The sequence below is a fragment of the Schistosoma mansoni genome, assembly GCF_000237925.1.
Source record: "Schistosoma mansoni, WGS project CABG00000000 data, supercontig 0170, strain Puerto Rico, whole genome shotgun sequence".
Lineage (NCBI taxonomy): Eukaryota > Metazoa > Platyhelminthes > Trematoda > Strigeidida > Schistosomatidae > Schistosoma > Schistosoma mansoni.
Window position 1 is genome coordinate 195,813 of NW_017386057.1, and position 15,172 is coordinate 210,984.

Sequence of the window (15,172 nt, forward strand, 5' to 3'; positions counted from 1 at the left end):
AATTAGATTCAATATTCACCATAGAATAACAATATATAGACTGGAGAAATAGTGCTCATGCTCTTTATCTCTCACAAGTATTTATAGCCACCTAAATTTTAGTAATTTACTAAAGGATTTGAAACGTTCTAAGATAACCATTAAATAGGTATCTGTCACATATTTTGGCGTATCAAAATTTCTAGTCAAGTATTTACGGATAGTTTTGTTCATAGTCTGTCTACCTGTCGACAATAATCACAAAATATATCTCACAAGTTTCTTAATGAACGGAAGTCATCTACTGTAATTCGTTGTAAAAAACTGGTCAAAGTTAGGAAAGTACTTTTACTAAGTGAGTGATGATTCTGCATAAATATCTAACCTCGTTTTTCACATTAAACTTGAAGTGATGTCATCAATTTTTTTATAAATCGAATGATTTAAAAAAAATTCCTGTTTTATCATCTTACAGCTGCAGATGAAGAGCCGAAAGGACCTACCTTCCTTACCTTCCCACAATCACGTAGCGCTGAAGAAAATGAATCTGTTACTTTGAAGTGTTCCTTTGGTAATTCACCAGTTGAAGAAGGTGAGTAAGAAGTTCCATTGAAAAAGCACACACATGAAGATAAAGTATGAAATGAAAATAACTTGAAATTTCATCAACTTTCTTCCGATTTACTATGTATGGTTTTCATGATTGCTTTTGTTTTGGTTTGTATTACCCAAGGGTTGGAAGTAATTAATCGTCAATTAGTTTCATGTTCAAAAAGGTACTTAATTTAACAAAGTTCTCGGAACCTGTATAGGTGCACTGGAAAATGAAACTATATTATTTGGCTTATAAAAAGTGTTTGCTTTATCTTCAGTTAATCTGAATACAAATGCACTCATCAGCTGGTATGTTTTAGGGTATATATATAAGCATAGAGAGAAAGTGGGTGAAATAGAGTAGATTTTCTCATTTGTTTGCTCATATAGTTTCGTTTACTAATTTATGAGTATGCCTCCTAAATTAAAATGAAGCACAACGAGTGTAAATGTGATAAAAGGTTGAATCGCTCAGTTTTTATTATGTGTAAATTAAAACTTACTAGTGAAGTGAAGAAGTAACATTTTTAATGTTATGTTACACATAGAAATTATTTGAGCTTCATATACTAAGAATTTGTCTTTAATTTTATTTAGCATTCTATGGTCCATATTGGTTCAGGAAGTTCATCTAATTCAGAAACAATTTCTCAGTAGATTTTCAGGAATTACTTCATAAAGTAAAAGCTTAATTCTAAGCTTGGAAATCAAGGTTTAAAGTTGCCATGAAATACAGTTCACTCATTAGTAATCTATTTTGTGTATTACGATTTTTATTGACCAGTTAAGGAAATTGAATGAAAAAGATATCCTAATTGACCCGAGGCTTGAAGATTATTGGCTCGATCACATGTAGGATAGTGCTACAGGGTTCATAGTCTCCGAACAATGAATAATTCTTTTTCTGGCAAAGTTTTGCTCTGTAAGCTGAATAGCTTGATCATGGCACTTTCATTGTTCTTTAAGATAACATGATAAATACAACATTGGGATAGAAGTGAGTTATTCGGACATCTACACATATTACTGACGGCTTGAAGTTTACACTAAAAATGTCTTTCAGAAGAAAGATGAAAGCTTCACTATCAAACCATTCAACTCAGAGAACGACCTCCAACAAAATTATCCATCTGAGCTACATATCTTTTTGAACATCTTATTGCCCTGTTGATTTTAACTTTCAAACTACGACTCTAAAGCAACCTAAGAAATAATTTGAATGTGTTCAAAAACTATTGTGATCAGAGATTTGGTACTCCGAGTAACAATCGTTGATCAGTAGTGTGGAGTAAATAGTTCACGGTTTACTAATACTTAGTTCCTTCCTCATTGGTTTCTATTAATAATTTATCTTTTCACATATATGCTTTCATAATGTTAACTGTATGAAAAATTTAAAAGTTTCATCAAACTTATTATTTTTGAACCATTTTTATAAAACTTTAGTTTTTTGGTTTCGCAACGATACTCCGTTGGATTCTAATTATTGTGATTTTGATAAATCTACTCAAACAAGTATATGCATCCTTCCATCGGTGAAAGCATCAAATGATTCTGGAATTTATTCCGTAAAAATTATAGATGTTAATGGTAACTCATTTGTATGTAAATTTTACCTACAAGTCCTACCATCTTTATTGATGAATGATAATAATTCAATTAAAGTTATTTAAAATTATATATTTTGTACAGGAAAACTAACTTGTCCTAAAGTCATCATGATAAATGGTTTGAAAATTATAATAAACCAAATACTAACTAACAATTCAGAATAAACTTGTTATCTAAAAAGAAAACATTACGTTTACTCATTCAAGCCTAATGTCACACACACACACAATTTATGAACTATTATTATTCATTGATTTATACTTTGTTTTGTTTTGTTTTTCAAAACATTAGCAATACACATAGAAACCTTTTACCCCCCCCCCTTGATGATACTAACAAAAAAAAAGGAAAATGCTTTATCCCATTTTAAACAAAATTCAGATGACAACAAGAACAATAAAGAATTTCCGGAAATAATTGTGTAAATGATACAATCAGAGAAATTTTATTTTTCAAGTAATCAACCAAAAAATAATGTATCCTAAATAACTTTGAAAAAGAAAGAAATTGTTCATTTTCTTTTAGTTTATGTTATTATTTTCTAATCATTTCAATGTGTATACATACTTGTATGTATGAGATGAGATCATATTCACTACTACCAATAATACTACTACTAATAATAATAATACGATAAGCTATGAATGTTATAGAAAGTCAATTACTGACTGTTCACTTATGTATTTTGTGACTTTGAAAACAACAGAAAACAAATATTACTAAAACTTTTCACTTTCAACGCCTTACTTCCTCCTATTTCGTTTTTTTTATTGTTGTTTTTAAATTTCAAAAGTACCATAGATGTGGGTTTTTTGTTGCCAAAACCGGAGGATTATCTCATTTAATACATGTGTATACTATTATCGATTATTTATCATGATAACAATCAATGTGATTAAAAATGTCAACATTTATCTTACCTATCTTCTTTTTTTTCTAGACAATATTCTTTTGTGCTTCCATGCTTTTTCTTTTCATTTTAGTTTACTTGTTTAGTCTCTTACAATTTTCATTCCCATGAATAATTGATTATTGAAAATGAAAAAAAACCTATTCCCTTCCTTGCATAACCACATGCTTTATACTCTCATATTTTCTTTAAAACATTCAAAAGAAATTTTTACGATTATATACGAAGACGAAAAAAAGAAAATACATTTATCATGTAAAACAATCCTTACAAGTTGCTTATTAGTTGATTTGTATGTATGTACGTATTCATGAAACATACATTTTCTCATTTAACCATTTCACTCCTTTTAGATAATCTTTTTTCTATCTTATATATTTGTCTTCTATTGCCAATCTAGTTGTTGAAAAGTTACTGACGTTTATATTTGAATCATTGATTATTACTAAATTTTCCGTTTGTTTCCTTCTGGATTTGATAAGTAGTTATGTAATAGGCTACGGTGTAAGTAAAAAAACTTACTCAAAACTGTTGATGAAATCTTACAATTTCTAAAATAATAATCACCTTTTCTGATCTATTATAAATAAGAATAAATTAAATGAACAATGATTAATGGAATCATTTAAATTATTTCAATTCCCCTTTGAAAATTTCTAATTTATCACTAACCTATGAGCATGTTTATTTACTTACAGGAGATAAGATCTTTTCTCAACTCTGAATTTCTCCTTTGTTCTTCAAAATAATACTGATAATGCTGATTATGCTTATTATTCTGTTATCCATTACTCGACAATAACAATAATAGACTCACTCACCATATGTGCTATTTTTTAGCCATTGAAAAAAAGTTAAATTGATTTTACGTTATCTCTGATCTGTTTTTCACATTTTTTTCCTCCAGTTTTGTTCTCTCCCTCTTGTTGTCGTAATTTTTCTCATCACTATCGTTGAGTCCATTTCTTTTTTTTAATATCTATTTGTTTCTTACAACAGAACTGAAAATGTTTTCTTCTACCTGACCCTATATAAAATTATAATTATTTACTAACACATAATAAATTATGTCCAATCTGAGAGAAAAAACAACCTGTTTTAAAAAATAAAGTCTGAAAAAATTATATTTATTACTTTCTATTTTAGAATATGAGCTTATTGAAGGGCTATCAGTTTTGTTTTTTGGGTTAATCTTCAGTATTAAACATGTTCTATCAACTTCATTGGCAGTATGATCCAAATCCTGTTACCAAATGAAAAAGATTTTAACCGACAGGAAGCTCTGAACCTAAATTTTGAGCTTATTGTTACTTGTAAGTATGGCTTATTTACAATCTTGAAGCAACTGAAGCTTTCTGTATGATTTGTGACTAAATTATTAAGTATCACTGTCGGAGATATTATTACTGATCTATTCGAGTCGACATTGAGTTCATGTACAGTTGAAGTATTTTGCACTGGTCGGTTACCGATTAATAACCAATATCATATTTATTTATTTCTTAATATTGGTTGAACTCTATAGATCAAATTACTATATGGCCACTACATTATAGATACATCTTGCTGACGTGTGGTAACTAGCATTACGTTTAGATATAAGTGTTTCGGTTACTGACAAACATCCAATATCAAACATATTGTATGCAATATTGATTCAGTTAGACCAGCGACCACCTCGCAACTTGATCAATACAATTCAACCAACATTCGAAACTGGTCAAGGACGAAATTAATTATTATTAAACGATTGATCGGTACAATGTTTAATAACGTTTCAGTAAACTCTCGAGAATTGTACTAGTTAATTCCAACTTTAATTAGGAAGATAATCGATAATGATAGTTCTTGTATATATTGTACAATAACAACCTTATAACAACAATACATTATGAAAAAATGTCTCATTGGATTTAATTTAAGTTTCTACACACTATTTCCGTATATCATTTCAAATTACCAATACAATAGTATTGTGACTTTATAAAAGATCGTCGCCAATTTGTTATGACTTTATAAAAAAAGGACGTATTCCAATTCGTTATTGATTTTATGTCCGGCTTTAATCACGTGAATTATCCACTAATCGAAATACGACTTTTCCGATCTTAACACTGACAAATTAATGACGTTCGACCAGTATGAGTAGTCTAGCGTCCTTATTGGTCCCTTTTCCGCCTAGCCTTTCCAATTGAATCCAGAACACCAATTATAGCTTCTGCTATACGAATCTATGCGAATCATTTATTTCAAGCATACTCGGTTTATATACTAGACAGACAGACCGCATCACACCATAAAATTGAAAATAATGTTTATACAAAATCAAGCCAAATGTGACTGTGAACGTGGGAGACAGTAATCAATAAACTGAATATAATTCGGGAGCAGCAAATCGTATAATAATAATCCATAGATCAAAATGAAGCTTATAATAAGATGAATATAGATATACACAATCTAGTTACTCAATATTTAAACAACAAGAATATATATATAATAGTTCATTAATAGGTGTCCCGGAAGGTACCCGTATTTATTTCTTCACTAGGATATACCAAATAGTACGAAAATCATTCAGTTTTTTTAAAAATAAACAGTTCATTTTCTAGTAGGTTTCTTTATTTTCATTTGGTAATTCTACTCTTTTTAAAGCACATGACTTTTCAATTTATACAGTTCTGTATATATAATTACTTAGATCATGACAAGTATTTATTTAGGAATGCTAATATATGCAGAATAATTAATTTAATAGATTTATGTAAATCACTTTGTTAAGAATAATATTTATCGGGTCAACAATTACATGTTATTGATTAATCAAAAGTTGGTTATTTACTAAGTCAGTATTTTACATTAAGACTAGTATAAATTCACATGGTATTGTCTGTTTGAATCTTCCCATTGATGTTTAGGACTGAAACTGGTCAGTCTCTAATTGGCATATGTACAAACTATGTGTATTGTGTGAAGCGAAAGGTACTGGGTTCGAGTCCGAGAGTGAACATCAACTCTGAGATGCAGTACACCTAGCTGACGAGTCCCAAATAGGACGAAATGCGCGTCCTAAATTCCACTGCTAGCCACTATCCATATTTACTTACAAAGACTAGTATATATACACATATATATATACATATATATATATATATATGTATATATATATATCCAGAAAAACTTGAACGATGAGTACATTTATTTAAAAAGATCAGTAAATCAGTAAACATATTTCATTAGCCTTCGTTATTGATAGTAATGCCAAAGTAGATCATAGTCAATATTTCATAGTTTCATGATCATGGTATAATTATTTTATATTTCATGATAGTTTTAATCAAGGTAATTCTTCATATTTCTAAAACGTTTTGTTTAACCTTCCGAATAAATGAGGCAAACAAATTTATTCTCTAACTACTTGTCTTTTGAATGTATTATACTGTGAGATTTTAGGAACCATTATCATTTCTAGAAAAAATGACAAGATTTCCATTTGTAGTTGTCATTTCTTATTAATTCATTAAAGAAACTAAATACGATCCAAAATCTTACCAGTCTTTCATTTTACAAAGAGGAAAAAGGTCAGCTATTTTTCTTAGTTATATGACGTACCGAAATATACAGGAGGACTGAGTGAATAGGATAGTAACTCAGTTTTTATAGCCACTGTGTAGTCTTATATCAATAAGTCTTTATAAAAAGTCTGTTTAGTATGATCAGTGCCGTTTGATCAGAAGTTGCTATCAATGATGAATCGAAGCTGTAATATGAAATAATGATATAGAATCTACATTTATTTTAATGTGCGAATCGATGAAAGAGCCGAAATATGTTGATAATTACTCTGACATCACTAAAATAATATGTTTACATAACCAAATCATTCAGAAATCAGTTCAGTTACCTTGTACTAAAATAGAAACGTGAATCCGCTGTCAGTAATGTCTTTTACTCAAAATCTCTATCGTATTTAGAGAAAACAAAAACTATGCTTCATTAGACAACCAAACTTGATACTAGCGATTTCATCAAACAATGTTCACGCAACACATAGAGAGACGTAATCAGAATGTCCTAATAGAAATAGTCGAATATTTTCCCAAATATTTATAAAAGCAAACAAATTCCAATGGATAGATAATAAATACTCATTCTCGTTTATCGATAAACGTAAAGCAGAATCGGTTCATAAATCCATTTAAAGACAACCTTTATAATGATTTGTGGAGGTGATCAATGGTGAATACCCAGCTTCATTAGAGTCTTAACTACACATATATTCAAAAAAGTTTGTACTTACAATAAACCTACAATGATTATACTAATTCACACTTTTAATATCAAAGGTAATGTAAGTAGTTCTATTTTACCTCATTATACTTGTATTTATTTCATAGTTTGATCTTTGTATTTCTCGTATAAATCCATTTTAACAAAAGTAGCGTACGATTAAATCGTTCTAAATCTAATATACCAAAATAACGAATGATTATGACGAATGTTATCTTCTCATTACCTCATTTCTAATCTATCATTTTGTAATCGATATTACTAATGTGGAATAATATTCAAGAATTCATATCGATAAACATTCAAAAATTATACAAAAGGTAATAAGAAATTAATAATGATGGCAGTTATCATGAAGTGATTAAGACCAGAGAGTTAACGAATAGCTTCCGAGAATATTGAACAGCATGATTCATCTTGTGCTAGAAAATGTAACCATTTCAGTCTCAGGCTGACCTAAATAAATACAAATCATATCATATAAACCATTGTATAAGTTATTTTCAACTATAGAATGTTAGATGCCTTAGATCATCCTGTTACATCAACAATGTTATCAGTTGAAGAGAGAAAAACGGCTAGCTGTATCGAATCCATTATTCTGTAAAGTGACTGATGATATCCAATTTATCTATCAAGATCTTGACATAAAACCAAAAAATTATAAAACTATTTTAAAAAAACCATGTACAAGAAAGAGACATCGATGAGGTAGTACTTAAATTAAGATAGTTTTTGTAGTGGTAGCTAAATGTCTTGTCGAAAAAACTCTATGAGATTTGGAATATTGTGTTTAGGTAACAAAATCAAAGAACCATTGAAAAGAGTCATTTAGATGTATATCTAAAAAATGTTTCTAGGAAATACGATGAAAAGTAGTCTGGTAATCGTAACAAGATACTCTCTTTTCCATTTTGTGTGGATAAGATTTTAATAAGAATTTATAGCAGAATTAGGGGAGCACGAAAAAACACATTCTCCTTCAGTTCAACTGGTTTCAGTGTACAATATGAAATACTTATTAAACTATTCAAAAGTTGATTATAACTCTTTTGACACCACCGTCAACTGTATTATTGGATTTAAATGTACTTGTGGTAAGAGGTTTACAAAAGAAATTAAGAAAAGAGCTTCTACAAGGTTTTAAGAATTAGTACTCCTAAGTCTTTACTTGAATGGAAGCATAGTCTTCAAAACTGCAACTGTTGAAAGTTTGAATTTGTCGAATGACAGTTATATCTTTGTTTGTGGACTTAAAATTGAATAAATTTGCTTTTGATTCTGTACGTCTCATCACTCACCACCCATTGATCTAGAGGTTAAGCATTCATGAGAAACCGAAGGTATTATGTCCTAATTCGGTGTGTGAGGTCTTAGATGCACACTACTGAAGAGTCACATACTAGGAAAAACAGCCATTGAGTGCTTTCAGGTTTTCAATGATGGTCTAACATTGATCGGTTCTTGATTTCAATGATACTATACATTTGTTTAAAATTTTTCCAAAAGCTTTAGTTAGCCTTTTTTCAAATTTTTTACTCAGTAATAAGTACAGTGATGAAATTTCTCATGCTGAATAAAATTAAAATGAGTGTAACAAGTTATCATAGTTATTAAAACTGAAAAACGAGTTGATAATGTTACATCAACAGTTTATATGAGCTTCAACCTTTATCTTTACTAGACATTGATGACACTAAAATATCCCAGATACACAATATGTTCGTAACTTGTTGTTAAACTCATTCATTTATTGTAGGCGATTAGAGTAATCTCTTCTGTTTATTTGACTAAGATAAAATCAATATACAAATAAATTCGAATTTAGTGGTCCGCACTTTTGAATTCAGTCAATTTATGATATTAACGTGATTTTCATTGAAGTTTATAAGTAATCCATCCTGCCAAACTCGATGTAACTAAGTAAAAATAAGTTAATTTTTAGATTAGAATTCAATCGAATTATATCTGACTATCAAACCAAGTAAAGATCTTCAGTCCAGATTCTTAAAGGTAATCAACTATCTGAACTGATAAACAACTTAGTTTATCCCACTGGAATCTTCTGTTTACTTAAGTTTAAAAAACACAAATAGATGAATCAATTATTATCTAATATATATATTTTTATATACAGTTGAAATCATGAGTCAATTGAAGCTAGACCACCATGGAAAACCTGGAAGCACTTGACGGCCGTTTCGTCCTATTGTGAAACGGGATCGTGGATGCGCACTGCTGAGGAGTCCCACAATAGGAAGAAACGCTAATCCAGTGCTTCCAGGTTTTCCATGGTGGTCTAGCTTCAATTGACTCATGATTTCAACTATATATAAAAATTACTAAAAATCTTCACAAACAACCCCCCTAATATATATATATTTATATGTTCAAAATAAAATATATTTTGAATATTTACAAGATATCTATCATAGTTTTTATTTATGTTTCTCACTAATAAATTAAGCTAATTATTATTTTATAATAAAACTTTTCCTATATTATCCATTCTTAAAGAAATGTACTTACTAATGTAAAACATCTCAGGAGTTATTCTGATTACGTTTACTTAGCAACACATACAATAGTTTATCTCGATTTTGTTTATTTCAATTTATTTAATAATGAATTTAGATTACAGCGAAATCTTTTGGGATATAGAATATCACTTTAAAAAGTATGTCAATATGATAAACATGAAATATATAGTTGTCAATAAAACACAAAATGAACAAATCATTAATCCATTCATTACACTAAAACATTAAATCAGAATTAAAAACATATTTAATCTTAATAAATCCCTTGACAACAAAAAAATTGATTAATTATTTATTAAATAAATTAATCGATTTCATGTGCAGAATATAAATAAACTGAACCATTATCATCTAATATATTTCCTTGTATAGGATCATAACGTACATGTTTAATATCAACTTCCCATGATTTTATATTATTTTCATCAATATATATTAAATCTGTTTGACAATGTTTATTTTTTAATTTTCTCAATCCTTCCTTTTCTTTTCTTGTTCGCCGTTTTTGATATTCATTATTAGATTTAAAATGATTAGATGTACTTGGAATGGTTTCAATTATTCTTTTATCATGATAGAAATCATTATTATGTACATTAGGATATATTTGTAATATTGATTTATAATCATTATCATCTTGAGCACATTGTTGAGTATAATATCGAGGATTATTATTATTACTATTATTATTATTAGTAGTATTATTATTATCGATTTCTAATATACTACTATTATTTTCTAATGAATTCATTATATTGTTATCATTTTTATTATTAGTAGTATATTTTTTATTCATTAAATTTTTTCTATTCAATGTTTTATTAAATGATATTAATTGTTTATTATTTGTTATTACTTCTCTTTGATTAGAGGGATAATTAATTTGTTTATTTATAGTATATTTCCATATTAATAATTGTGTATCAATAAATTGTATTAATTTTTCTAAATCATAAATATTTTTTGTTTTAATTATAATAAATTGTTTTTCAATATAATTTTCATCATATAAACCAATTGCAAATTTTAAATTTTTTTGATTAATAATAAAAAATTTTTGTATTTTATTATAATTAATAGAATTTTCTAAACGATATAACCACCATGATGCATTTTTTAATATTAATGATGTATAAGTTAAAATTAATTTAGTTTTAATTAATTTTTTAGGTTGTTTCCATGGATTTTTAAAATATTGTTCATAACGATATTGTAATATTGGTAAATTATATTCATCATTAATTTGTAATTCTATATAATTTTCTATATGTATTGTAATACATAATAATGGTGTAATAGTAGTTAATGAACGTTTATTCATTATTATTGTAACTAGATTATTCCTACGTACGTATGAAGTTCCACGTTGTAACTGACTGACTGACTGATTGATTGAATGTGATTAGATTATAATTTAAATAATATATACAATCTCATTGTATAGATACATATATGTATATTTATATTACATTTCAATAATAAAAGTAGGATGTTTATTTGAGTTATGGTTTTGGTTTTTTGTTATTGTGGTTATTTGAATAAGAAAAAAAGGAGGGTACAAATTATTAAAAATCTAAATTGTGTATATGATTTATTGAATGCTCAAAGTCTTTAAATAAAAATGAATAGTTTAATCATGTTCATATTATCTACATTGAACAAACATGTATAAATTCAATGATCAATATGCATAAATATTGATATTATAGTTTAGAGAGAGAGAAAAAAAAATTTATTTTATTTTTTTCATTCATCTTCTTAATGACCAATCAGATAAATAGTGTAAACTGTTTTTTTTCTCGAAATAATAACAAGTGTAACCAATGATTCGATTTAAATCGATTAGTAAAATGTTAGTAAAGTGAGTTATAGAGTGAAATGAGTAGATACTAATTGTACTATAAAATCTATGTATATATGTATACTTCCTTTGATTATGTATTCAAAGAGAAAATCAAATAATTGCAATCATTTATCGATTGATTAATTGATTAATTGACTGATTAGTTGAGAAAACGATTTGTATTTTTCATGTAATGAAAAGATATTTTTTTTGAAAAAAATGAGAAACATTTCAAATTTCGATAGTGTAATAAGAAGACGAAGATTATCAGAACTATGTGATATATATTAGCGCAATACATTTCGAACAATCTGATCACACATATACTTGTTAAGAATATTTATATATAAAATAAAAGGTCAACTAGACTGGAAATGAGGGGTAAGAGTAGACAAGGATAATAAAGAAAATAATGTGAAAACAATTTGAAACCTAATCACTCTGGGTAATAAGCTAATATTACCAGGGTAGGTTTAAGGAGAGAACAAACTGTTTTTGAATACACAAAGGGGGTTTGAATTTTTGTATGGCTAAGGCTTCAATAAACCTTAATATGCGCCCTTTTACGCTTTTATACAACACCACAATAGCCGCGTTAAGATCAATCTTATGACCTGTTTCGATTATATGTTTGGCAATAGAGGATGATGAATGTTTATCCTCTACTCGTATCGGGTCATTTGACTCTATTTGTTTCTGCAACCATTTCGGTACATGTTCACACACCCTAATTTTCAGATCACGATTGCTCCTGCCTATGTATGTGTGACCACACACACATTTAAATTGGTAAACGCAGTGGGATGTGACATAATGGTTTTCAACATTTCAAAGATTTGACTATGGATGGTTAATTGAATAAAAATTTTGATTTAACATAGAAAAATTTATTTTTACAAAAACTAACGCATATTCTGAGCCAAATGGTTTTTTCCATATACCTAATAGGTTCTTAGGGAGAAATATTTTTGGATCTTAAAAATGATATTATTACAAAATGGTATCAGCTGAAAAATATTGAGGATTGGATGACAATTTTCGATCTAATTTAAGGGCTTCTTATCATTGTATATCCACTTCCAAATACTAGATGAAAATGAGTTTGGAAACATACAAAATATTTCTGGCAAATCGTCTATTGTATTAATAGTTGTTTAGTCACCATTGACAGAAGCTGAGAAAGATTGCATTCAGAAATAATTTTCGGTGGGTTCAGTCCAAACACAGGTAAGTTAGTAATATACTGAAAGCTTTGAATGAAGACTATAACATTTTACAGACTGAGTGATTATGAGTGACTAGTGTAACGATATCGAGCATATTACAAAATCTGTGTATCTTGGGTACGACTGTAGGTGAAAATGTAAGTGATTACTAGTGTGGCACCCCAAACGCGCTTATAAATTGTTCTTCGGCCTAATTTTGAAAAGACATTTTCCTTCGAAGTCTACACCTTTAGACTGCACCTATTTGCAGCACAGTAGATATTATTTACTATTTCTCTCTCATATAAAACTATGAGTACAGGAAAAAATATCTGGCATTTAACTATCAGTTTTCATAACTATCATACTTAATCTTTCAGCCATACATATTATGCATGAATACCAGTTCTTGCATGTTCGTAGCCAGCAAAATTCATTTCTGAAATATGGATAGGTTTCATTTAGAAAAATCTTCAGGAATCTTCTTCAAATAGTGATGGTAAAAATAACAATCTTTTATGTGGTATGAGTAGATGGATTATGAATCCTTTTCTCTTGAAAACATAACCATCCCTCATATGTAGACATATACAATATCTTATGAAAGAACCAAAGTCGAATGTATATTACGCAATGTATGTTTAACTTGCACCACTAGGATCTTGCAAGTTATGGGCTTGTTTAAGTGCTTTCTTGAGTTGTAATACTCTTTCCTAATACCATCATACATAGAAAATTTAAATATATTGTTTATTTCATCAAACACCATCTTCCTTATTAATTTAGTGAATACATCATGTAGAATAACAGTAAAATAACAATATAACGTTATTAAGCCAACTTTCTTGCTGATCATTTGATCGACTGATAGATTCATAAATAACTCATTTATATTTTTACTGTTAACATGATATCCATTTATACATCATTTTATTTGTTTAGTTGTATTTTCTTTATTGAATAACTATATTCCCCAGTTGAGAAAACAAAAGTCACAATAATACAATGGACTTAAACAACTGAGCCAAATCTCATGTTTCCTTTTTTGAGGACATCAAAGTAGATAACAGACTTATATTCAGACATAAAAAATTAGACGAGTAGTGAAATTTCAACTGTTTACATAATATCAGTTACCAAAGATCAGGTTACACTTGTTGCTTAGAAAATTCAATTTTTAACAGAGTAGTGTGAAGACAAAACTAATCTTATATCAGTATAGATTTATGGAGATTGTTGAGTATTTGATTGAATCGATCAACGTTAGGCCACCACTGAAAACCTGAAAGCACTAGACGGCCGTTTGGTCCTATCATGAGGCTCCTCAGCAGTGCGCATCCATGACTCCAACACAGGACTCGAATTCTACGGTCTAGAGAGCAAGCGTTTGCGCGCGAGATCTATTACCATCATTAACACTGTAATGTATATTTATATATTGTTCTCGATAGTTATTTATTCTATTCAATTGTATAATTTGATAGCAGACAAAGTTAAACAACAAACTCTTTGTTTAACTAGTAATAAAAACCATAAATATTGGTACTGTCTGATCGTTTACGTAATAAAATGCAACACTATGTTTATTATTTATTAGTTTGAATTTGGTCAATAACTCTTTAGTTCTATTCATCAAGTTTGAATTTTCCCATGTTCATTTCATAAAGCCTAAACATCAGAAATGTGTCCAAAGAGTTTTAATGTATACAGATAAACAGATTTCATATTTAGTATCACATCCATCACTGTATATAAACCAAATTAACTAATTATGAATTATTACTATTGATGTTAAACATTTAGATTATATACCCTATAAAGTATTTTCACTCTAATGAATAAAACAAAGATACTATTTATTTCCTATTCACACATTATATAAAATAAAACTATCTAATTATAAAGATGATTTGTACTTTTAAAACGAAAAGGAATATTATTTTAAACTGCATTTTTTGGCTTCTAAGAATCTATAAATTTCATCATAGTTAAAAGTACAATCTGTAATATAAATTATACCCTACAGTGATACTTATAAATGTCATTAGTTAGACCACAAGTTATTTGTTCTTTTTTTGGAAGGATTAACAACTTTATCTTAATCAGTAGGATATTACGACTTAAGATATGAGTTTAGAAATTATTTTTTTAAACTAATTTATAAGGTATTTTATATAGTTGAAATCATGAGTCAATTGAG

General features: G+C 28.3%; 2 protein-coding genes across 2 annotated transcripts in view; one reads left to right on the top strand and one right to left on the bottom strand.

Annotated features, from left to right (window-relative positions):
* The window catches only part of Smp_126240 (titin, putative), a gene marked incomplete at its 5' end in the record, with an annotated part of 158,616 nt that extends 156,367 nt beyond the window's left edge, over positions 1-2,249 (top strand). Inside the window, 2 exons of the mRNA XM_018796675.1 lie at positions 455-571; positions 2,020-2,249. Of these exons, the coding sequence (XP_018646836.1) occupies positions 455-571; positions 2,020-2,246 (344 nt within the window). The 3' untranslated portion in view covers positions 2,247-2,249. The remainder of the gene's footprint in view (positions 1-454; positions 572-2,019) is intronic.
* A 5,510-nt stretch (positions 2,250-7,759) lies between these two features.
* Smp_126230 (hypothetical protein) lies at positions 7,760-11,245 on the bottom strand (the record flags this gene model as incomplete). Its single annotated transcript, XM_018796686.1, has 3 exons — positions 7,760-7,840; positions 10,310-10,560; positions 11,131-11,245. The coding sequence occupies 3 exons, from the start codon at positions 11,243-11,245 to the stop codon at positions 7,760-7,762; spliced, it is 447 nt and encodes a 148-aa protein (XP_018646837.1).
* Between the last annotated feature and the right edge of the window lie 3,927 nt (positions 11,246-15,172).